Here is a 24,014-nt window from a genome sequence, read left to right as displayed (position 1 = left end):
CTCTGCAAAATGTTCCTCCTCAAGTTATTCAGTTGGAACAATTGATCCACCCAAACAAACTATTTATCTTAAAAACCCTGATCAAATCACCTCTAAGCCTGTAGTTCTATAATTGTAGAGACACGGCGCTTTGAGCCTGCCAGGGTAATTAAGATGTTTTAAACTGACACTTAATTGACTAGCCCTCCTTTGCATCCTTTCCAAAGCCTCAATATCACCCACCACGTGAGGAGGCAAAAACTAAACACTGTATTCTAGCTGAGACCTAACCAAGGCCTTTTACAAGGACAAAATGGTGTGTTTTTTTAATATAGTGAATTGTCCTGTAGGCACATGATATTCACCTTAGTTATAGCTTCGCAGCATTAATCATAAACCTTTAGAGGATAATGCATAGACCTCAGAAGTCCAGATCCCTTTCTTTCACTATTGGCTTTAATTCTTTTTCCAGGTATGTTCAGCACTTGCTCTGCCCACAACCCTTTTCTAATTTAAACATCATTTGCCAGTCACGGGACCAAAGAGCCAGTTCGTGTATATCTGCTTGCAGTGATCGCATGTTTTCCATGGTAGCTTGGCAAGTTTAGTCAGTAAACTTGCATTTCATTCCTCAACGCCTACAGTTAGATCATTAAAGAAAATAGTTTAAAAAAATAGGTAATAACACTGATCCCTTGGGGTCTCCACTGGTGACTGGTCTCCAAGTAGATCCAAATCCATTGATGACTGTTTTTGGTCTCTGAGCTATCAATCAATTCTCCAACCAGCACAGTAGATTACCACTAGTTCCAGAATATTTTATTGTGTAGGAAAAAATACATCCATGTTGCTCAGAAGCAACCTTTTTCGGAAGCTGTGTAATATGGCCATCTATGTCTGAGTAATTACATAACTCATCCCTAAAAGTTCCCTCAAACATCTTGCCTACTACTAATATCCAGCTAATAAACGTATTGTTAACCAGTTCTGCTTTATCTCCCTTTTTAAAGATTGGGATTATGTTGGCTTCTTTCCAGTCTAAAGGAACAATTCTAGATTCCTGCGAGCCATTAAAGATAATTTTTTTCTTCATTCATAGGATGTGGGCATCGCTGGCTTGGCCAGCATTTATTGTCCATCTCTAGTTGCCCTTGAGACTATGATGGGGAGCAGCCTTCTTGAACTGCTGCTGTCCAAGTGGTGTAGGTACACCCACAGTGCCGCTAGGGAGGGAGTTCCAGGATTTTGACCCAGCGACAGTGAAGGAACGGCAAAGTATTTCCAAATCAGGATGGTATGTGGCTTGGAGGGGAACTTGCAGGTGGTGGTGTTCCCATGCATCTTCTGCACTTGTCCTTCTAGATGGTATTGGTTGTGGGTTTAGAAGGTGCTGCCTAAGGAGGCTTGACGGGTTTCCGCAGTGCATCTTGTAGATGGTACTCACTGCAGTCACTTTACGTCGGTGGTGGAGGGCGTGAATGTTTGTGGATGGGGTGCCAATCAAGTGAGCTGGTTTATCCTGGATGGTGTCAAACTTGTTGAGTGTTGTTGGAGCTGTACTCATCCAGTCAAGTGGAGAGCATTCTACCACACTCCTGACTTGTGCCTTGTAGATGGTGGACAGGATTTGGGGAGTCAGAAGTTGAGTTTCTTACTGCAGGATTCCTAGCCTCTGACCTGCTCTTGTAGCCACAGTATTTATATGGCTAGTCCAGTTTAGTTTCTGGTCGATGGTAACTCCTAGGATGTTGATAGTGGGGGATTCAGTGATGGTAATGCCATTGAACGTCAAGGGGCAATGGTTAGATTATCTCTTGTTAGAGGTGTTCGTTGCCTGGCACTTGTGTGGCATGAATGTTACTTACCACTTGTCAGCCCAAGCCTGGATATTGTCCAAGTCTTGCTGCATTTGGACATGGGCTGCTTCAGGGCAAAGATTTATCCCATCTACTTGAGGCCTTAGGGTGGTACTACCTGGGTTCATAACTCTATCTTTGTAAGGGACCTTATTCTTTCCGGAACAGTCTATTTCATCTACATGAATATTAAACAATTTTGTTGCTAAATGCACCTTTTAATTCGACCATTAAATATCATCTTTAATCAAAGAGCGAAGACTGATGCAAAGTACTTATTTAGTGTACCCATCATACCATGACAGTCTTTTATAACCTTTCCTTGAGCATCTTTCAATAGCCAACACTGTGTTTGATGGTCCTCTGATTCTTCACATTGCTATCACAGTCGTCCATGATCCTCTTTTCCATTGTCCTTTTCATTGATTCAGTAGCAGCTGTCATTGTTTACAACTGTGTTCTCAGGACAGGTCAAATGAAATTTTATTTCGTAAATACATTTTTGTTTCCATCTTACAAGTGTTTGTACATAACTATGGCATCTTCTTTCACGTTCTTCTTTTGAATTTGGACACGTACTTAGCTGCTATACATTGTTACGATCCCACCTGATGTTACTACTGGACAAGTCAGATCCCAGAGTGAAGCCTGGCTTGATAGATCCTAACTTTTATTATTTTTTTAGAAACTGTGGAGTTAAGTTACTGAACAAATTCACTCAAGTCTGCTGGTGAACTTTTAACAGAAAGACTAAAATGTTTATTAGAACAAGAAAAATAGACTATTTTACACCAGACAAAAAAGATTGGAAAGATCACAATACCAACTCAAGAATATGATTCAAATATTCACTACTCTTTCACCCCAGCTATATCTTTACAGACACATACGAATTTGGAGAAATAAAACAATTTACCATATCTATCTTAAACTCCAATATTCAGGGTACGTATGCAGTAGATGTGAATTAACAGGCAAACTGTGGTCAGACACACCACATTCCAAAGTAAGTGACAGGTGCGACCCAAGCAGATTCTGTGGATTTCTCAACAACTCACCCAGATGCTTGTCACACAGTGAGCCAACCGTTCTCACTGAAACCCTGTCTTTCCCACGAGGGTTTCCAATTTCCACATTTCAAGAGCATGCCTTGGAATTCTCTCCAAATTTCGCTCCCACTTGGATGACTTCAACAAGGATCCATCTCCAGGATTTCAATCTCGCATTCTGAGATTTATTTCTTCTGGATCTCCGAGTACGCTCACGTTTCACCTTCCAAGCACACTTTCAGATCTTCGGCTGTGCCAAGCAGAACACGACTGCTCCAAAGGAGTACCCTTTCCCTTATGGCCCGCAGCATGGAGGCACCAACCTTTGGATGTCTTCTCGGATCTTCTGGGCTTCTCTCGAGCCCCTTTGCTTCAAGTCTGCTCCCTGCAGCTCTTTCTTTAACTTGGAGCCTTTTTCTCTGCTCCTGCCATTTATCTTGACTCAGTGGGATCTATCTCTGATCCCTGTCTTTGTCTCTGCCCGTTTTTGCATTTTGTTCTTGGTTTGGGACCTTCTCCCTGTCCCCCTCCTTGTGTCCTGTGCCATGGGACACCTCTCAAATAGTGCTTCTGTTCCATTCACCTGGCCTCCAGTTTCATGCTGTTTCACTTCCTCACCTCCTTTTCTTATGCACAGGTGTGTAGGGTACGATTCCTGGCCTGAAGGCAATTAAATCAACGAACTACATGTGTGCGGCCGTTCTTCAGCGCACGTGCCGAAGTCCACAGGCCCGACGGGAATTGTAGTTTCCGAACTGCAACTTCGATTTAAACTCAAGTTAAGTGTTGGAGTTCGTTACAGCATTGTACTTTGCTCTAAAGACACTTGTTTTTATTCTGGTTCAGTTTTGTCCCTACTTAGTAGGGTTGACCAAACTGATCTGTTCCAAACTCATGACATTTTAGTAAAGTGAATCCTTCATTGCATTGCATAAAATCAAGCAGCAATTTCTTTCAATTGTGTAACAAAATCACCAGCAGAATTGTTCTTAATGTATTAGCAGCTGGTTTAGAAATCATGGTGGGGAAGGTTTCTTAGATTAATCTGTCACCTCAACTGGTTGAGGTAAGAAGTGATTAAGACACATAGCGCAGATATGTCCCAGATTCGATGCCTAGCCCATGCTGAGTTAGCTGATTTTAAACCAGATGGATGCTGCAGTTTACCTCTGCATCTATAAAGCACGGAGGGGTAAAACCAGCTGGGCTTTTGCTTATGATCATTATGTAGCAAGTAAGGAGCATGTTGTTTATGGATACCTTGTATGAATGTGATCAGATTTGGCTGTGATTGCTGCCTTTTCACCTGTCACCATGGTTGACCAGCCTGCCAGTATTCTCAATCAAAGCTCATATATAAAGAATATTGTCTAGGTAACCAGATTTCAGTGGGTTGGGGAAAGGGGACTAGAACATAAAAAATTGGCAAGCAAGAGGCACGGAAGCTTTGTGCAACAGTCTTAAGTGCAAAAGTGAATATTAAAAAGCCAATACCAAAAGCCCACCCATGTTCATTGGATGAATGATAGCCATATACTCAAAGATATTCTGTATGGTGAACTGGCCACTGAGCCTCGACCTCATGAGCGTCCATTCCTGTGCTGCAAGGACATCTGCGAGCGAGATATGGAGATGGCAGACGTTGACACAACTGGGAGACAGTTGCTTATGGCCACGACCTCCGGAAGTTGACTGTTTGGAAGGACGTTGGACAGCATGAGACTTGGCTCAGCTGGCCAAGGAGAGGGCCCAGAGACAACAGAGGTCTGTGAATCATGCACCTTCTCAGCCCACTGTCATCCTTTGCAAGAAATATGACAGAGACTGCCATGCCAGAGTGAGGTTCCTGAGCCATACCAGGCGATGCTTAACACAGAGTCACCCACCATGGTACAAACCATCAACTGAGACGGAAGGCTGCCATTTTGAAAGTAATTTAAACAGTACATAATGCAAAAATACTTATGTTTCCATTTTGTAATTAGTTATAGTTGATGTTCTATGGTATCTTTAAGATGAATTCACCCAAAATTATTCTAATTATTAATTTAACTTACATTTTCAATTAAAAAAAATAATAAATTGTGTTTTTTTTATTTTGACAATCCGTTGCTGTAAAGTTCAAAAAATGATTTTCGTTTAATAATTAAAAGGCACCTGAATGCATTTGCATTTAATTAGCATCTTTGTTACTAATTAAAATTTTGGATTTATTAATACACCACAGTTCAGGTGCTGTTGACTGCATTGTGACTATAACAATGTGTACTCTAATGCACTGGGTTTCTAGCTGACACTGAATTAGTGGCCTTTTGCATGATAAGACTTGAGAGTTCCTTCATTAAGACAATATTGAAAACCCTGTATTTTGGCAGTGGCTTAGGCAGAATAAATCATTGCGCTGAACTGCTAAATTACATCAAAGTATGGTATGAGACAATTTGGTATTATTAATTGTTGAGAAGCATTATCATGAATAAAGAGCTAATCATCAATTAAGATTCACTTAAGTTCACTTCATTGAGCACTTGAGTGAGACTGGGTTGCAGGAATAGGCTGTCATAGAAAGAATGGGATAGATATTGGATTAGAGTTTAGAAAGTTAAAAAGTATGGGAGAAATCAAATAGTCAAATCTGATTATTTTGACATTTACAATCATCAATATATTCACCTACAATTTATATAAAGCCAAATTTATATAGATACAGGTCTTTTTTCTGCAATTTAATGTAATATTTTGTCAGTGAAATATAGCATTTCAAATACTTTTTCATTATGCTGCCACATTAAATCCTGCTGCTGATTAGTTCATTCAACTTATGTTCTAATCAAAATACTACAAGCTATAAGGTTTAAACCTAAATAATGACTGAACGATCATTAGTCGAGACAGACTGGAATGTTGCTTTGGAAAAATGGCAAAACTGGACACATGAGTAGCACAGCTTGTTGGTGTAACACTTTTTCTGCCACTGTGACAAAGGATGCCACATTTTCCGACAAAACAACAAAGAAGTCCCAAGCAGAAGTTAGGTTCTTTCCTGCAAGGGGGAAGGGGAAATTAGGGGCTGGGTTGCCTTAGGTTGCACTCACCCACAGCAAAAACAAACTAGCATGTAGGCTGAATGAAACTGTAGTAATAGTATTAATATTGTACTTGGAAACTGCTAATTTCTTTTTGCTCTATGAGAATATTTTACAGTGCCACTAAACTTTCCTTTTCTTATGCTTTGCCAGATGGCCGCACAGATCCTGTTTTGGATGATTTAGGCCAGGCCTTTAAATTGATGGGAATCAGCCTTTCAGAACTTGAAGACTATATTCACAACCTCGAGCCCATTGGATTTGCACACCAAATCCCAGCATTTCCTGTCAGCAAAAATAATGTACTTCAATTCCCACAGCCTGGAACCAAGAGTCTCGGTGAGGAGAAGGAGTATATTCCAGAATACATGCCTCCACTCATCTCATCGCAAGAAGGTGAGGTCTTTAAATATCAAATTTCACTGGTTGGCAAGGTTATTTGAACATCTCATCGAAGGCACGTGGAACAGCACATTTGTAAGGCATCGAATTAAGGGGCCTTTATTTTATAGCCAACGTGACAACTTTTGGCAACTGAATATCATGAGTGTAATGAAAGAGGAGTGTGTAAGAAGTAGGAGCAAGAGTAGGCCATTTGACTCCTTGAGCCTGCTCCGTCATTCAATTAAATCATGGCTGATCTCGTCTCACTTTAATTCTGCTTAAAACTGCATCCCTCTTGCAGACTCTTAAATTTTAAACCAGATTAAAAATCTTACTGATACATATAAGATCCTGAGGGGATTTGATAGAGTAGATACCAGGAGGGTGTTTCCACTTGTTGGAAGGACTTGAACCAGGGGACACAGTTTACGAATAAGAGGTCTACTGTTTAAGACGGAGATGAGGAGAAATGTTTTCTCAAAGGGTCGTTAGTTTGTGGAATTCTCTTCCCCAGAAAACAGTGGAGGCTGGGTCATTGAATTTATTCAAGGCAGAGTTAAATAAATTTTTGATAGATAAGGGAGTCCAGGGTTATGGGGGTAGACGGCAAAGTGGAGTTGAGACCACAGCCATATCGGCCATGATCTGATTGAATGCCGGAGCAGGTTCGAAGGGCTGAATGGCCTAGTCCTGCTCCTAAGCCCTATGTCCTCCTAGTAAGAATAAAAGAACTTGGATTTATATAGTTCTTTATCATGTTTTAAGATGCCCAAACTGCTTCACTATGAATGAATTACTTTTGAAGTGCATCACTGTTGCTTTTTAGGCAGCCATGGGAACTAATTTGTGCATAACAAACAACTCAAACAGCAAGTGAACAAAATGACCAAATCATTTGTTTTTTGGTAGCATTTTAGGGAAAAATATTAACTGTTCACCTTTCTGTTCTATTATGTCTACCTGAACTGTTGGAATCGGCAAATGGGGCATCAGTTTAATCAGGAATATGCCGCCTCCAACAATGCTGCATTCCTTCAGTACTGCACTAAAGTGTCAGTCTAGGCTATGCACTCAAGATTCTCTGAAAAGCATTACTGTAAATCAAGTAAACACTTCAGTAAAGTGCAGGGTAGTATTTGAGGAATTAAAAGTTGCTCATGGAATCCATCATGATTGAATGCGTTCCCAATTTGTATCTGCAACCTTCTTAATGATCTTTTGTCTTACGCAGTCCATTGTTGTGCTGCATAACTGGGCGGAAGCCTTTTTCCCTGGTGGAAAAGATCCAGTTCATAACAAATGTGTGATTCCAGTTGGAAAGACATTTGCTGTTAAAATTTGAAAAAGAAATAAAAACTAATTAGATACTTTTAACTTCAAACATCTTACTAAATATTACCAGTATTTGTAACTGTTGGGAGCATAACAATCCAAATTCTCAAAAGGTTTACCTAGATAAGACTGCTTTTTCTTGTTAAATACTTCCTATTATGTGCAAATATGTAGTATGCTTATGTTTTAAGGATTCCTGCTATTCGCTATATAATCTGCTATTGTTTTATATAAACCCAGAGTTTTATTTATACATTTTTAATAGGAAAGTATGCCTTTAAGCTTATAAATTATCCAAATTTATAACCATTTTCTATGCAATTTGACATAATCTCCACAGGTGTTTTTGTGTCAGTTTACCTCAGTTGGCAGTAATCCTACCACTAAATCATGCGATTGGGTTTAGACACACTTAATCTTTGAGCGCCTAATCTGGATTGGCTACCTAGCACAGTATTGAGGGAGTTCTGCATTGTCAGAGGTGCCATCCTTCAGATGAGACTTTAAACAGAGGACCAGTCTTCCTAGGTGAATGTTAGAGATCCCATAAATCTTGCTGTGTGCAAAATTGACTGATCTGTTGACCATAACAACAGTCATGAACTTCAAAGTAATTCATTATATATTTGATTTTATTTATTCTTGGAATGTGGCGACACTGGCAAGGCATGATTTATTGTGAATCCCTGAGGCATTAAGAGTCAAACATGTGGTGTGGGACTAGATTCACAGTTGGGTAAGAGTGAGTGGCAGTTTCCCCTCCCTGAAGGAATTAGTGAACCAGCTGTGTTTTTACAACACTCTGGCGGCTTTCATTGTCATTTTTCTTTCTGGTGTCAGTGTACAAATTACTAGATTTATTGCATTCACTGCCACAATTTGTCAAAATGGGAATTGAACTCATGACCTTAGATTATTTGTCAGTATAACCAATAAACTACTGTACCACTATGTGAATTGATTAAGATTTTCTGCTAAACGTAAGGACATGCTATAAAAGTACAAGTCTTGGAGAAACTATCTGTAAACTATTCTTATGTTTGGAAGTGATCAGATAATTTACAATTTGTGTTAAAATGTATCTTTTATTGGCATTCAGCCAAATGTTTCAGTTGACTACTTTGACCTACTAGGAATTCCTTGTTTAATTTATAAACCTTACGTTGCTGTGGTACTTGATCAAATAACCAAAGGTCTTATTATGTGGAGCTGTGCAGGCCTTGTGTCTATCGCAGCAACTCTGCACAATATTACTCGGAGAGCAGTTTTAGTGATTTGAACTTGTCCAGTGAACCTTAATCCTGCACGTGCACAGAGCTATCCTGCATATTGCAAGGTTCAAGCTATGGTACAAGGAGCATTTTTACAGTTTTGGGTTCAATAACTTTAGTTTAATAAGGTTGATATCTGATTATTCAACATTTTTCTTAGTTTGTAACACAATGAAATGAGTGCAGCGCGCATATGTAAAGGCGAATAAAATAAGCAACTTTAAAATTCATAAATGATAAGTTATTCCATGTAATTTGCATCAACAAATGTTTTTTAGAATAATCTTACTTGCACTGAAAGCTTGATGTAAAATCACCATATTAGTCATTTCATTGCAATTTTATTGAAATTTTCTCTTCCTGTGTGTTATTCATTTTCCTGCTAAGAAACCCAACAGTGTCTTTTTTCTGTTTGTGCAAAATTCACTCCTTCAGTTGGGAGTTTCTGAGAGAAGTCTGAGGTAAGTCTTTAATTCCTCTCATTGCTCAGTGCCTCCCCACAACAGGATAGTTAAGAGTAGCCATTCAGCATTTTTATTGAATTCTGCCAACTCTTTTTCAGTACAACCTTAAGGCTGTTAAAAAGATTGATACTCTATTACACATTATATGAACTAGGAGGTCCAAGCTTTCTGTCTTTGTGGGTCACTTAAATGTGTACCTGGAGCCTCTGGGGCCAAATAGAAAGTTTAAATCAACATTTCCATTAACTTGCAAGAAAGTCAAGCTATAGATTCTAACTAATCTTGGTGTACTGATTTAGGATTCATTCACAAATGAAAAAAGACTTGCATTTGTGTTGGACCTTTCATGACTTCAGGATGCCCCACAGCACCTTACAGCCACTGAGGTGCTTCTGAAGTGTAGCCACTGTTGTAATGTAGGAAATATGGCAGCCAGTTTGCACACAGCGTAATTGCTCTGCGCCAAGTAGTGCTAGGGGATATTTTGTCTACCTGAGAGGGCAGTCATTTTAGCAACACATGCAGAAGGTGGCTCCTTCAACAGTGCAGCATTCCCTCAATAGTACACTGCAGTGTTATTCTAGATTTTGTAGGCTCAGTTCCCTGGAAAGGGACTAGAACTTCTGGCTCAGTGGTGAGTGCTAAAAACGAACCATGGCTGACACTGTTAATGAGACAGTACTGCTAAGAACTGCCCTTCATAAACCTTTAGGCCCATGAATTAGATCAGAACAAACTAGAGAGTATGAAATATAAGCACAAATGGAACTGAATTGCTTGAGCTTTGTAAGCCAGATTGCAAGATGACATTGCCGGTCTTTGAACAGTAGTTTGGGCGTCCCTGATTTGAGAGACTGTATAACAAATATGTTCACTACTAACAATTTTGTGTCTTTCTTCTTGTATTCATTTTTGAATCCAGTAACATTATTTCTCTTCCACAGTTATTTTATGTCTGCTCTAAAAGTAGTTGTGGTTTTTTGCATTGACATGATTAAAACCAGAGGAAATATTAAAATCTGAAATTAAGTAATGATTTTGCATTTGGCTGCAGAACAATAGGAGTTAATTGTGAATTTTGCATTCTTACCAGCACCTCCGGGGAAACAAATGCCTCAGAACCTGCACCTGCAGGCTTTGTTGAATGTTGTTAAGTTGAACTGGTTTGGTGTTTTGATATGATCTAATCATCTTTCAGTAATCAACTAATCTCTTTCGATAAAAGACTGCTGAACCTTTATTACATTTATATGAGGTCTGATTTAGAGTAAAAGTCCTGTGTTTTTCTTTCTAAAATATGATGAGCAGATTGATTCTCCTGACATTCAGGTTAATTGTTATACTTACCTCCTACAAAAAAGGTTTGGATTTCTTTTCAGTTTGTCTCTTCCATTGGTCATTGTTCTCCTTTGTGGCACCTAATAAATCGAAAACACTGGTGGTATTCCGTCTTGCTGCTGGGTTAGAAACTGAAAACAAATGATATGAAAACAGCATAAACAGCTTTCCAAGTAATCAACTGCTGGTTTTAAAAAATAATTCTGCTATAGTAAAATTTTAATTGTATTGCATGATGTTATTTTGTGACACAAGCGTGGAGACCACTAATGATATCTACTGTCCCAAAACAGTAAATTAACCTTTAAATGGTAAGAGTGATGGTGTGTTGCAGTTCACTCAAGGAGTCCAAGTTACTGTGACAGCATGCACTTTTTACATTCTCTCCATCACATGGCTGACCAGAAATCTCTCCCGCTCTTACCACCTTGGTGTGTATTGGGAGGATTTGCAGTTTGACCACATTATGAATGCAACTTCCTTTGCAATCAAGTCCTGAAGTGGGACTCGCACCCAGAGCTTCTGGCTCAGAGGCAAGGATGCTACCCACTGTGCCACTAGACCTCCCTCTTTGGATGGTACCAGGAAAAAGATCTAAGGCTGTATTAGCAATCTTGGACCATTGAAAACTCTCAAGTTTTACTTGTAGTTTACATCATCTGAAACCTTCAGTTAGACTACTACCTTAAAATCACTGCCAAGTATCCATCATTCTTTACTAGGGTGCTGTCTATATGGTCTGTTGTTTCTCTGTGTAAGGCATTGCAAGCAAATATTCATATTGTGGTAATTAGAATTGTATAGAATGCCACTAACAAGGGTGTCAGGGAAAGTGATTTGTATTTTTGTTGGTAAATATCAGTGAATAGACTACACGATCTGTTTAAGAAAACTTTGTAACCATTTTGCTTTTAATCTGTTCACTGCAATATTTACCATAAATTGCCTCCTGCTTGGGTTTAAACAAAGTTGAGCTGTGTTGCTGCTGTGATGTGCAGCGCCCCCTAGCAGAGATTATCAACAAGTTTATTTACAAACTATTTGAAGATGCATAGTCAAGCAGTTTTAATTAAAAACAAAAACAAAAATACCTGGAAAAACCCAGCAGGTCTGGCAGTATCTGCGGAGGGGAACACAGTCAACGCTTCGAGTCCATATGACTCTTCAACAGAAGCCTGACTAGGATTTCAGGCTTAATATGCTCTGCAAACTTTTCAAGAGCCCTTCAACAGTTAAGTTTTTTTTTTGGAAAAGATTGACTCTTTGGAAGATTGAACAGGAGTCTAGATTTCAATCTGACAGAAGGTTGGGAAGGAGTAAAATATTTGTACTTGAAAATTCTTAATTTATCAGAAAGAACCTAAAGAACCTCGTATGCATGGAAGATGTGTCTTGAATGGAATGGGCTATTCTAACTTAAATTATTGCAGAAGACACAAGGATTTACTTAATTGGATTTCTTCACGACCTCCGTTATGAGAAATAACCAATGGCCCTACACAGGTAGTAAACCTCTTGGAAAAATGCTTTAATGATTTTAAATGGATGCCAGATTGAAAGCATTTTATCACCTGAAGTGAATAAACACTTTGGATTACTTGTTGAGCTGGCAACTAAGTATTGGGTTTGCTTGTGATCAAATAGTATGTATAATCTTTAAGAAAATAGGAATAATTCCTTCCATCAAACCTGTTTTGACATTTTTACTAGCTTTGGTAGTGCTGATCTTTTTTTAAACTCCCAATTCCCTGCCTTTTCTGCATTTACATTTATAGCTTTGCCTCTTAAGTAAAAATTTTCCATATGTTTAGCTGTGAGTTTAAAATGTCCTTTCCCAATTTATTCTAAGGCACTGACTATTTTTGGGATAGGTGTGTTCAAGGTCATTAGTCCCCCAGGACCCAGCTCAAGTGCTATTCTTAAAATATAGTTCTGGGTAATGAGTAATGAAAGCTACTAGATCTTTCCAAGGCACCAAAACCATGACCAATTACATCAGTTTTAGTTAAGACTCAGATAAGCTGCAATATCTATATAGTTGGACTGATTTAGAAATGTCACAGATTATTCACAGAAATTACAACAGACATGGAGGAGAGTGCTGAAATGTTATCAATTTTATTAATCTCTGGGAGTGAAGATGGAAACAATTGCTCATACACTGCAGGTTATGGCACATTGATCTACTGACTACAATATAGCTTTGAAGTAATAGTAAAAATTCAGAGCCTAAGGTTCTTAGCATACATGCTCCAGATTGTTGCACATATCTTAAAAATTTTATATCCAATCCAACCTTGGGAATAAATGAAGAATTTGATGTAGAATAAAATTGTAGAATATATTCTTTAATTGAACGAAGATGATATATAGAGTCATTTTATTGAATTGCAGAATCTGACTATTCCCAGATTGCTAAATTAGTTCACAATTGTGCATTTGATAGTGACACTCTGGAGACCATTTAAATGGATGTGAGATGGTAAAGGTGAAAAAAGGCCAGAAATATTATCATCACTGCTGCAATTAAACTCAACAGATGGTACTGTGGGAGTTAATAGTATTTGACATAGGATAGAGTTGTCTTAAGTTCCAATATCATTATCATTCTTCACTTAAACTAAAATTTAATCTTTCATATGAGCGTTGTGCATATATCCAACAGAGTACAGTACGTTTTCACTTCATTGGCCATTTTAATTAAAAACTGTCTTAAACACTGGAAACATTGAGGGGATGGTGTTTTTACTTCATTTTTTAAAAAAATAATGTTTTATGCAACTACATATTGACTGTCCCTTTTTGTGCGGGTTGTTTTAGAAATTATGTCAAATGTTAACGTACAGGTTAGTGAATGGCTCTCAGTGAGTTGATGACTGATCCTTTAGTTATTCTGATAGAAGCCACAGGTGTGAAGTTTAAATTCACTGTCAGTTATGTTTTCTAACCTCTAATTATTTTAAAAGTGGCCCTCGCTTGGCAGAAAAAGGTGGCGTAAGCGAAAGGATAATAATAGTGGTATATTGTAATACACAACAAATTTGTGCTCGTAATGATGTCAAATTTGTCAGCGCTCGCTGTCATTACTGTGTAAAACTGACAGCAAATTCTGGCATCCACATATGTTCAGGTAAGCACGGAAATGCAGAAATTGCTGTCAGCAATACCCTACTGCTCCACAAGATGTGCTCTGACAGTCTTCACCAAAGCAGTCAACACAGAATACATGATTTGACATGAACCTAAACCTTCTATGTACTATTCTTGGTTGAAATTCACCATAATGGCCTGCTTCTGTGCGGCATAGCCTATATAACTCTATGTAAATGGTTAAACGTGGTTAAATAAAATGCAACTCAGTTTTTACCGGCACACTTAATCATGAGTCCCCCTGAACAACTGCCCTGAAAAACTAATTTTAGATATGGGGAGTGAAAAACGTTTAAAAATTGCATGACTTTAAAATTTTTTTTTGTTTGTTTATGATATTTCAACATCTATCTTAATCTCATGTGTATGTCCCAATCTTTAGTTGCTTTCTATACAATGAGATGTGAATTATAATCCATGCTTTTTACTTTCTGCTCCTCTGTCTGTAAGAGTTCTTTTGATTGGCTTCAAACTGCTTGATGACTTCATTGATAGTGAATGCTACATATGCCCTATTTTCAAAATCAATGTCAGAATAGAGGACATCAAAGCTCAAATCCTGGTAAATCTTAGTGGGCAGCTTTCTTTGTGATCAGCGATAAGCACTGTCTCTCGCCACTGATTGTAAAATCCAGGCCAATGCTTTTTTTGAGGAATCAAGCCAAGGTCCATATGCTGATGTTGCTATGCTTTGAAAGCGAAGAGTTAAATCAGGAAATGGTAATTATGAGACACTAAACTTCTGTTTGAAAGGCCAAAGGAAAGGAAGCCAGTGAGATAAAGAATCCAACAGTTTTGATGTCTTAAAAAGAAAGAGTTAGTAGGAGACTATGCATTTCAGTACAGTGAGATGTAGGGAGTAAGAGTGACATGCAGTCCAACATATTTAGAACTTAGCAGGAACAAGAGGAAAGTGCAGAGAGGCACTGATATCACTTGTAGTTTAAATAATTTTTAGTAATCCCGATTAGGGTAAATGTTTTAAAACTTTGGTTTCAGGACACTTGCTCTTGCCAGTCTTTCCTGGTAATCGGCTGATAATTTATCTATATGGTGCAGAAATAGTGCAAGATGAAAGGCCCCACACACCCCAAAATCTTCACAAGATATCTTAGTGTGAAAGAAAAAGACAAGTGATTGTCAAGCCTGTAAAAACAAAATGGAAAGTGGTTACATGTCGAGTTCTTGGTAAATATTGTTTTTTTAAAACAAACAAGTGCACTGTACAAGTTGCTTAACATTCAGCCATATTAGGATATGTTTGCTAACACAGACCTAGATGTTCAAATAAATGTTATTATTCAGTTACATACACAACATTCCATTTTAGTGTTTTCAATTGTTTCAATTATGCAGTATTGTAGATTGTTTCGACACCTGCAGGTGGCAGTCTTAGCTCAGATTTGGTCACACTTGTGAACTAATATTCATTGTTATTGAAGCAAAAAGTGGCCCAGTTGAGATTCTGAGTCAACAGACCCAATAAAGTACAAGTGAAATGTAGATGAGCCTGGAACAGGTGATGTGTGAACAAATTCTGTGAAAAATTAATTTAAAAGTTCAGACATATTATTCTACAAAAGATAATCATTAAGGTGTCCAAATACGGAATTACCAGAATGTTTAATTCAGTATATTAAGAATACAGAACTCTTTCACTCCTTTCCCTATTATCACTATCATCATTTTAAGATTTATTTTAAAAAAACCTCTTTTTTGTTCCCATCATCTGAAGGCTGGGGCCTGTGGGAGTGAGATCTCTGCAAATGCTACTGTCTACCTGGTAGAAGACGCTGCTTTCCATTTACTTCTCCTTCAGTGGAAAGAAATGACTCATCTTTGCTTAGTTCCTCCCCAGAGCAATTCCCATTGGGGAATTGGCAATGAAGCCCTCATTGTCATATTCTCTTGTTTCTATAGGTAATACATTTCAAATAAAAACACAAAAGCTGGAAGTACAGACAGGGTCAGTAGGTATCTGTTGAGAGATGAAAAAATTAGTTATGACATTTTGGATATATATCCTTCATCAGAGCTGAAAAGTCATAAATGCCTTTTTTCACATGCTGACTGACCAGCTGTACAGCTCCATCATTTTCTGTTTTTATTTTATATTCCCAGCATTTGCAGTTTTTCCGTGATATTTAAATTCAATTTGTGAAAGTTTACCAACTTACTTTTAAACTGGTTATAAATCACCATTTGAGTTTTAGAAGATTATTTTTAATATGGTTATAAATGAATCTTCAAACTTTCTCTAGCCTTGAGTTTAGTGATGAATCCTTTTGGAAGTATAACTCTTTGTACTGCCACTGTAATTGCCATACTAAATTAACCGATGTCTGAATCTACATTGGAATACGTGGTAGATGTCTAAACTAATTGTAATCCATGGACTATCTTAAACTGAGTCTGCTAGCTATGAAATTGATCACTGCACCAAGACACCATTAGTTCTCTAAACTCTTGGTAAATTCAGAAGTGTGGCATTATCAGGTTTTTATGGCAGACATTGCTTCTAGAAAGGGGGTTATTGAAAGATGGGCTATCGTAGTGCTTGGAAGCAGAATTTTCATCTTGCTGGAGAACTTTAATAAATGAACTGGGAAATGTTGAGACCTTGTTATGCAAATTCTCAAGTTTGACACTTGCCAAAGAAAATATGACCTGCTCTTACTGAATATTAAATTAGGTGATAAAGCCACCATAAAATTATATAATAGTGTTATATAGTAGGTTATCAGCTTGTATATCATAGTACCCATTCCTAATACTTCAAGAAGGCTAAATTTCATCGGGCATCCAGCCCTAATAGTGACCTCACTGTAATAATGCTACCAAGAGAATGCCAAAAATATTAAACAGTATGCCGGGCTGATGTATTTAGCTACATTTAATTACTATTAACCACAATAACTTAATCCATTTTTAAAGCTGAAAAATGTGTTTTGTTTACATGGGAGATCTTGAATTTAAAAGGGAAACTCATCATGGCACATTTACATTTAAGTTGGTGGTGGTGGGGGGGCGGTGGGGGGAGCAGCGCTGAAACTGAGACCTGTGACTTCTGAGTACTGCTGTCTCCTATTTACCTTTCTTGCTGCCACTACTCCAAATCAAGATTCATTAAAGGCTGGAGACCTGCTATTGGTGCTGCGAGTCTATGGAATCTGCCTCTGCATGTTTACAGATAATAGGAGACCTGACATTAGTTTGCGGGACCCACAACAATATGGGTCTCCATATGCTCCAATGCTGGGACTATGCAAGTACCATACTTTATATTAGAATGTCATCAATGGTAGAATATGGACTGCCTGCCATTGAAACCATTGCTTCAAAATAAAAGTGTCTATGCTTAATCATTGAGGATCATAGGCACAGACCTTTTTTTGAGTCAGTTAAGAATTCTACAGGTCTCTCTCCATTCTTTTTGTACAACACTAATTATCCCTGTCACACGCTATTAAGAAAGAGTTGACAGGAAATAATAGTTCACGACCAACCGGCAATTGAGCGAGACATGCAGGAACCTCTAGTGCCACATGAGCTCAGGAAGGATCGCTTTTCATTTCCTCCTGACTCCAGTGTATTTAAGGAGAAGAATGCCTGGCTTGAATTTAAAAGAACAGGATAAGGTTCTTTCGGCTTTCTCTGCCCTGCGACAGAGCAGTAAATAGTGTTGGTTTCCTGATAGGTGGCTCATCTCAGCTGGACTCTTTCAGTTCAAAATGAACTTCTTCTGGCCACCAGAAAGGGCTTACCATTGGCTCGAAACCCTTGCAGCATTTTAGGAGAATCTGTTCTGGTGCCAGCTTCCTTTGCTTCTTTTACTAAGTTATTAGGTGTCACTTACACACAGTATATACCATTTAAGAAAATACATTATTCTCTTTGAGATGACCCCCTCCCTGCCTTGCTGTTGATATATGGTGAACTATAATCTAGTTAGAATTTTGACAAGAAAGCATCGAGAGAACTTGCTTCAGAAAAATATTGACAACAACTTGAATTTTTGTATGGCAGCTGGTGAAAAATGTATATAACTTCTCATATTCACTCTCTAGTATGCTGCAGCCTCTAGGACATGTTAAACATCCTGCTTGTAACAATATTCTTGTTTCATATAGCAGTTATATTATTCTTCAAAGAAGTTTTTTTTTAAATAGCTCTTGCATGCAGGAAAATTATTTTCACTCAGCTAATTGTATCATTTAATAGAATAGGCATATTCTTATTATTCCAGGTTAAGCAAATTTTTGGCAAATAAATGAAAATGTCCCCTACATGATATTGCATCCATATTTTCTTGATATCCTGGAAAAAATTTGCAGTGTTTCATGTTAAGAAGAAAAGTTCTACCAAAGAATGAAAAGTATGCAGAAAACTGAGAGACTGAAGTCCATTCATCCCAAGGTGTTAGGACTAATATATAAAAATGAAGACTGTCGTGTAAAAGATAAAGCGCTTTCATTTGCCTGATATAGGGAACTATTGTTGTGCAAAGAGACGCACTTTATAATAATACCTAAATTTTGCTGCAAAAAAAAGGTTAGTTTATCTCTTGGATTGTAAATCATGTTTTGCAATCAGACTTCTTTACCCAGTAACCATGTGGAGGGCTATCCTCTAGTATTCAGTATGTAATGGTAGGGTTTTTGTAGTACTATTGCTGATTGCATATCCATTTTATTGATCTTGACTTGGAAACATGAGCTTATAAATATTGCAAAAAAGTGTAGGGCTTGAATTTAGATGCTAACCTTTTTGGCAATAATATTGTTCATGTGTTACCTCAAGATGATCATTTGTTTTCAGTATATCATTTATTCACTTGTATTCAAGCCACACATAGAAGTTTGGAAAAGGACCATTTGACCCACAGCCCAAAAGACCCAAGCTCTTTTCACATGCCTTCCCCAGTCACAACTCTCTTCTAACCTCAGCTCCCACTGCTGCATGATCCCTACAAAAGATCTCTTCTTTTTTACTCCTAACTCTCAAGTGAGTCGGATTTATTAATATATCAGGTAACTCTGAATTTGTTTTAATGTAGATAACATTGGTAGAATGACCCTGTGAAACACCATATGTTTTAAGTGGTACATCAAGGGACACAAAAGCTTTCACAGAAGTTAATATAAAATGTTCCATAGTACCACATAGTAAGCAAAAAAAGATTTTTAGATTTAATTTTGCGTCCTTGAATGAAACCCACAAATGAAATTGAACTAACGATGAGCAAACAGTGAAAGCTGTTGTTCTCCAGCTGTGCATAAAGTCTTTTTTTGATGCTTAATAAAACAAATTTGCAGAAAATCGGGAGTAAGTATGCAAGCCAACTGCTCTTAGCTCTCTCTGTAACTGACCTCTGAAGTGTATGAGAGCAGCCCAGACAGATTGCTCTGCCAGTTTTCTTTCCCTGCCCTCGAATCAGCACATCCCACACTAATGAGCTAGAAGTTTTTTGCAGTTTTTCTTCAGGTTTGATAGATTGTAGTACTTTGGCACGCTTCTATTAAAGTTTTCGTGTCACCTAGACCTAGGCCTTCCTTTCTTGGTCACTAAAGGCATATGTACAACGCTGCCAGTAACAGTTAATGAGAAAGGGCTGAACAAAATACACTCTATGGATAGATGTCGGGGACTGATGACAATTTTTCCTCTGCAAGAATATTATCCATACTTCCAAAAAGTAAAGGTGACTGATCTAGATTTTTATGAGAGTACTTAGAACATTAACCCTTTCTTCTATCTTCCGTGTGAATGCACATTTAAAGTCAAAATAATAACTTGATTCAACTCTCTGGGAATCATTTTGTATCTGAAATGTTTCATGTCATCTGCAGTGTTGTACTTCATTATCTTTACATTAGGTGGTGCTGTTAAACCAGCATTCTCATGGTCAATTGTTTGGTCACTTAGATAAAATCTAAAGCAGATGTCTTTATTCTTCAGGACCTTTTGTATGAGTGCAGATAGGAATAATGTATAGAATCAACGCTATATTAAACCTGTTTCTTATTATAGATATGGAGGCAGGCCTAGCTTGGGCAATAACTTAAAAGAATTGTGAGTAGAGGCATGACATTCTTGTACATGAATTATGGTCAACCTAGTCTCCAAGCCCATTAAATATATTTAGTATAGGCATTTTTGAGGAAATATTTCTACAAGAAACAATTATATTCAGGTTAAATATAGAGATGGTTTGTGACATTTAATTATCAAGATCATTAATTTAGTTAAATGGAATTTTACAAATATGGCTAGATGCTTTTTGCTTTCAACATGACAGTTTACAATGCCACATGTATTTTTAAACAATTTTTTTTTCTATTCAGGCATTAGATTCTACCTTTTGTGTTAATTCTATTTTATATCAAGTCTGCATTCGGGTCAAATCATGAGACTTGCAGGAACTAACTCTGGTGACAAACACCCATGTAAGTCTTTAGAAAATGCCCTCTGAAGTTTCCTGAGAATATTGCTTGTGGTACTTCAGATTTCTGAGTAGCAATGCATGCATTGACATTGGTGAACTACTGTTTTCTAAAGACAGTGGTAGTTGCAAATGACAAGTGACCATTTTCTCACCAATGGGAAGGATAGAACACTAGTTTTGTTGATGTGGTGTGGGTGATGTCCATGTGTCTAAAACCTTATTGCCTCATTTTGTCCATCTACAGCCACTTTTTAAAGACCAGACAGACTGTGAAGTAAAGTTACTCCATATCTGGGTTTATCTTAGATTAATCACAGTAAATGGATAAATGGACATTAATTTGAGGTGGTATTCTATTTCCTTTCCAAATATATGGAATCTAGAGGAATAATGAGGCTCCTAATGACAGTAATATTTTGCCATTAGACTAACCCTTTTATGCTGGAGGTGCACGGCTCTCTTCAAAGACAGACAGTGACGCCCCATTTCTATTTTGACCTTCATTTTAGTGGGAATTGTACTGACTAGATTTAATTTGGAGTTTATAAACTGTAAATGTTACAAGTTTACAATAGCCCACCAATACTGAGTATGTTATGTGCTTTCTTTAAACTGTATAGTAACTTAGTTTTAAAGATGGATAAATATATGCAGATAACTAAAAAAAAACTGCGGGATAATACTTAAAAGGATGTGTGACTTTGTTGTATAAATAGACAACAAAGTGTGATTTTAACTTGTTCTCTAAATCTTGACTATGTTGAATTTTTGATTAGTTCTTGATGATGCTGTTTGGCTAATTAAAATTCCTATAATAAATTTAATGGGAAAGAAAAAGAAATTTAGTATTGTAATTAATAATGAGAAACCTCATTGTTTTAATGCAGGACTTCTAAGTGAATGCCTGGACACTGCTCTGAACCAATTTCATTTTTTTTTACTACAGCATTGCTGTTGAGAGGCATATTCACAATGGCAGCTATCATCCTATATGTTTGCTTTAGTGTACTTGATATAAACTTTGTCATTCCTTTAATAAGAATTTCCATACAATGCAAATCTTTTTTTTAATTCAATGATATTTTGATCCAAGATTAAATTTCTTTTCTGTTCCCTGGTCACCCAAACAATTGAATAACACCGCATTTGTGCGTGTTAGTAACTTGCAGATAAGAATGAGTTGCAACATTGTGGATCTGCAAACGGCCTGACAATCTTAATTTTACATGATCCCCTGAAAAGAAGATCATCCACAAGTAAAGACTAACACTGTAAATCATGTTAATGGTTGTTGGCCTTCTCTGCTGGTACTTCGCTGTAGGGGTAATTTAGGGAATAGAATGGGTTAAAAATTAAGCACAGGAAAGTGCCAGAAAAAGAACTTTGCCTAGCAGTAGTTCAATAAAAATGAGCCGACTAAAAGCTCTACCCAGAGATTGAAATCGGAATCTAGTATACCAACAAAAATGTATCGGGCCAGATCCATCCGGTCCAGCACTATTTGATTTAGGATTGCAACATCAAAGAATGTAAATCAAGGTTCTTCTCGTAGAGGTCAACTTCAGTGGAATGCTATCATTTCAGTTACATTTGAGGTAGGTAGAATGAGGGGGTGGACTGGGACCAAGCAGTTGTTTCAGCACTTCTAAGATATATGATTTTCCTTCATCATTCTGTCTCCACCCCTGGCACCATCGGGTTAGCCAGATTTATACGGTTTTTTTAAAGCAATCTTTTGAAGAAATGGAGCTGTCTGTATTTTACTAAAAATGAAAAGGATATAGTCCTATTGAATCTTCTGAGAACACTAGTGAATTATATTCAGATTTCAGGAGACTAATATGCAGAGTCTTCTTATTCTTGTCCCTGCAATTGTTTTTCAAAAAGAGCTAGATCAATTTCAAAATAGTTTTCCATTTACCAACTGATATTGCTGTTGATATACCCTTCCAATATTATCTCTACAGCTCTTATCTCTCTACATTTCACTCACTGGAGGCTATCAGTTTTTGTAGTCTTCAATATTTCTTCAGTGCAAATTCCACATAATTTAAAGAGACCATTTCATTTACAAAGATAAGAGCTTTGGGATCAATGCGGTCTGAATTTATTTGCTTTGTATCAAGTTCATTCCCTGAATTTGGAAAGGATTAGTACTTAGATTTTAATACACGTCCTGACTTATGTTTGGCATAAGAAGTCTGAATTTCTTTTAAAAATACATACTTTTTATAATAACCATACATAGAATGTTCTTTCTTTCTTTTATCTTGGATCTGGCAGATATTTGAAGAAATATTAAAATAAATTTTACATGTATATTAATGAGAATGTACTAGTCACAGCATATACTCTGATCGCATTGTTTGATCAATAGCAGTTGTTAGTGGCGAAAAGGGTGTCATATACAGCATGGATGCTATGGATTGCAGGACAGTTACACCCACACAATGGTACTAAATATGTTTGACAATGAAGTTCATTTGTTTAGTGCTACTAGTTGCTTTGTACTCCATTTCATTTTACTGAGTAAATGTTGCAATTATTAATCTTTGGGTTAAAAATGATAAATCTAATTCTCAAACAGTTTGCTTATAATTGGGGTGAGAGTGGACATTGTTAGATACCAAACAGAGATCATTAATTTGCTCATATATAGGCAGGAAAACTTGGGAACTAAGCCTTCAAGGGTTATTTGAGCTTCTCTTAGTTCTTTTTTTCTATTATTCGTTCATGGCATGTAGACATCACTGGTGAGGCCAGTATTTCATGTTGATCTCTAACTGCCCTCCTTTGAGAAGGTGGTAGTGAGCTACATTCTTGAACTGTTGCAATCCATGTGGTGTAGGTACATCCACCGTGCTGTTAGAGAAGGAGTTCCAGGATTTTGACCCAGTGACGATGAAGGGATGACATTATATATTTCCAAGTGAGAATGGGTTATGACTTGGAAGAGAACCTGAGGGTGGTGGTGATTCCATGTGCCTGTTGCCGTTGTTCCTTAAGATAGTAGTGGTCACAGGTTTGGAAGATTCTGTTGAAGAAGCAAGTTTCTGCTGCATCTTGTAGATGGTACACACTGCCGCCATGGTATGTCAGGGAGGGAGTGAATGTTTAAGGTAGAAGATTGGGTTCCAATCAAGCAGGCTGCTTTGTCCTGGATTGTCCTGAATATGAGAATTTAAGTTTCAATTTATTCAACCATCATTGTGCATTTTAGGAATAGCAGAAGTTTTTCAACTTTTAACATGACTTACATTTATGCCATAAAAAATCCATTCAAAGAATTATAAAATACAGTGCAGCACCCATTGAGGGTAATTTTTCACTTTAAAAAAATGTTCAAGAATTGTAGTAACACATAAAAATAAAAAAAAATTACAAAAGCAAAATGCTGCAGATGCTGGAAATCCGAAATAAAGTGAATTCTTGAAATACTCAGCAGCTCAGGCAGCATTTGTGGAGAGAGAAACAGCTTCTTGAGTGCTGCTGGAGCTGCAGTCATGGCAAGTGAAATTCCATGATGCTCCTGACGTGCCTTATAGTTGGTTTTGGGGTTTGGGTAGTTAAGAGATGAGTCACTCACCACCGAATACCCAGCCTCTGACCCTCTGACCTGCCCTTGTAGAGACAGTATTTATGTGGCTGGCTGGTTTTCAA

The 24,014-nt window shown here is 37.5% G+C and overlaps 1 protein-coding gene across 3 annotated transcripts in view; it reads left to right on the top strand.

Annotated features, from left to right (window-relative positions):
* taf3 (TAF3 RNA polymerase II, TATA box binding protein (TBP)-associated facto) overlaps positions 1-24,014 on the top strand; it is a 189,546-nt gene that overhangs the window by 14,999 nt on the left and 150,533 nt on the right. For 2 of the 3 annotated variants that reach the window (XM_041203604.1, XM_041203605.1), the window contains exon 2: positions 6,124-6,366. The exons of the other annotated variant lie outside the window; for it this stretch is intronic. In XM_041203604.1, the coding sequence (XP_041059538.1) occupies positions 6,124-6,366 (243 nt within the window). The remainder of the gene's footprint in view (positions 1-6,123; positions 6,367-24,014) is intronic. 3 annotated transcript variants of the gene reach the window in all.

This window comes from Carcharodon carcharias, chromosome 13, assembly GCF_017639515.1.
Source record: "Carcharodon carcharias isolate sCarCar2 chromosome 13, sCarCar2.pri, whole genome shotgun sequence".
Taxonomy (NCBI): domain Eukaryota; kingdom Metazoa; phylum Chordata; class Chondrichthyes; order Lamniformes; family Lamnidae; genus Carcharodon; species Carcharodon carcharias.
Note: the sequence above shows the minus strand (reverse complement) of the source record. Positions and strands in the feature narration are given on the sequence as shown.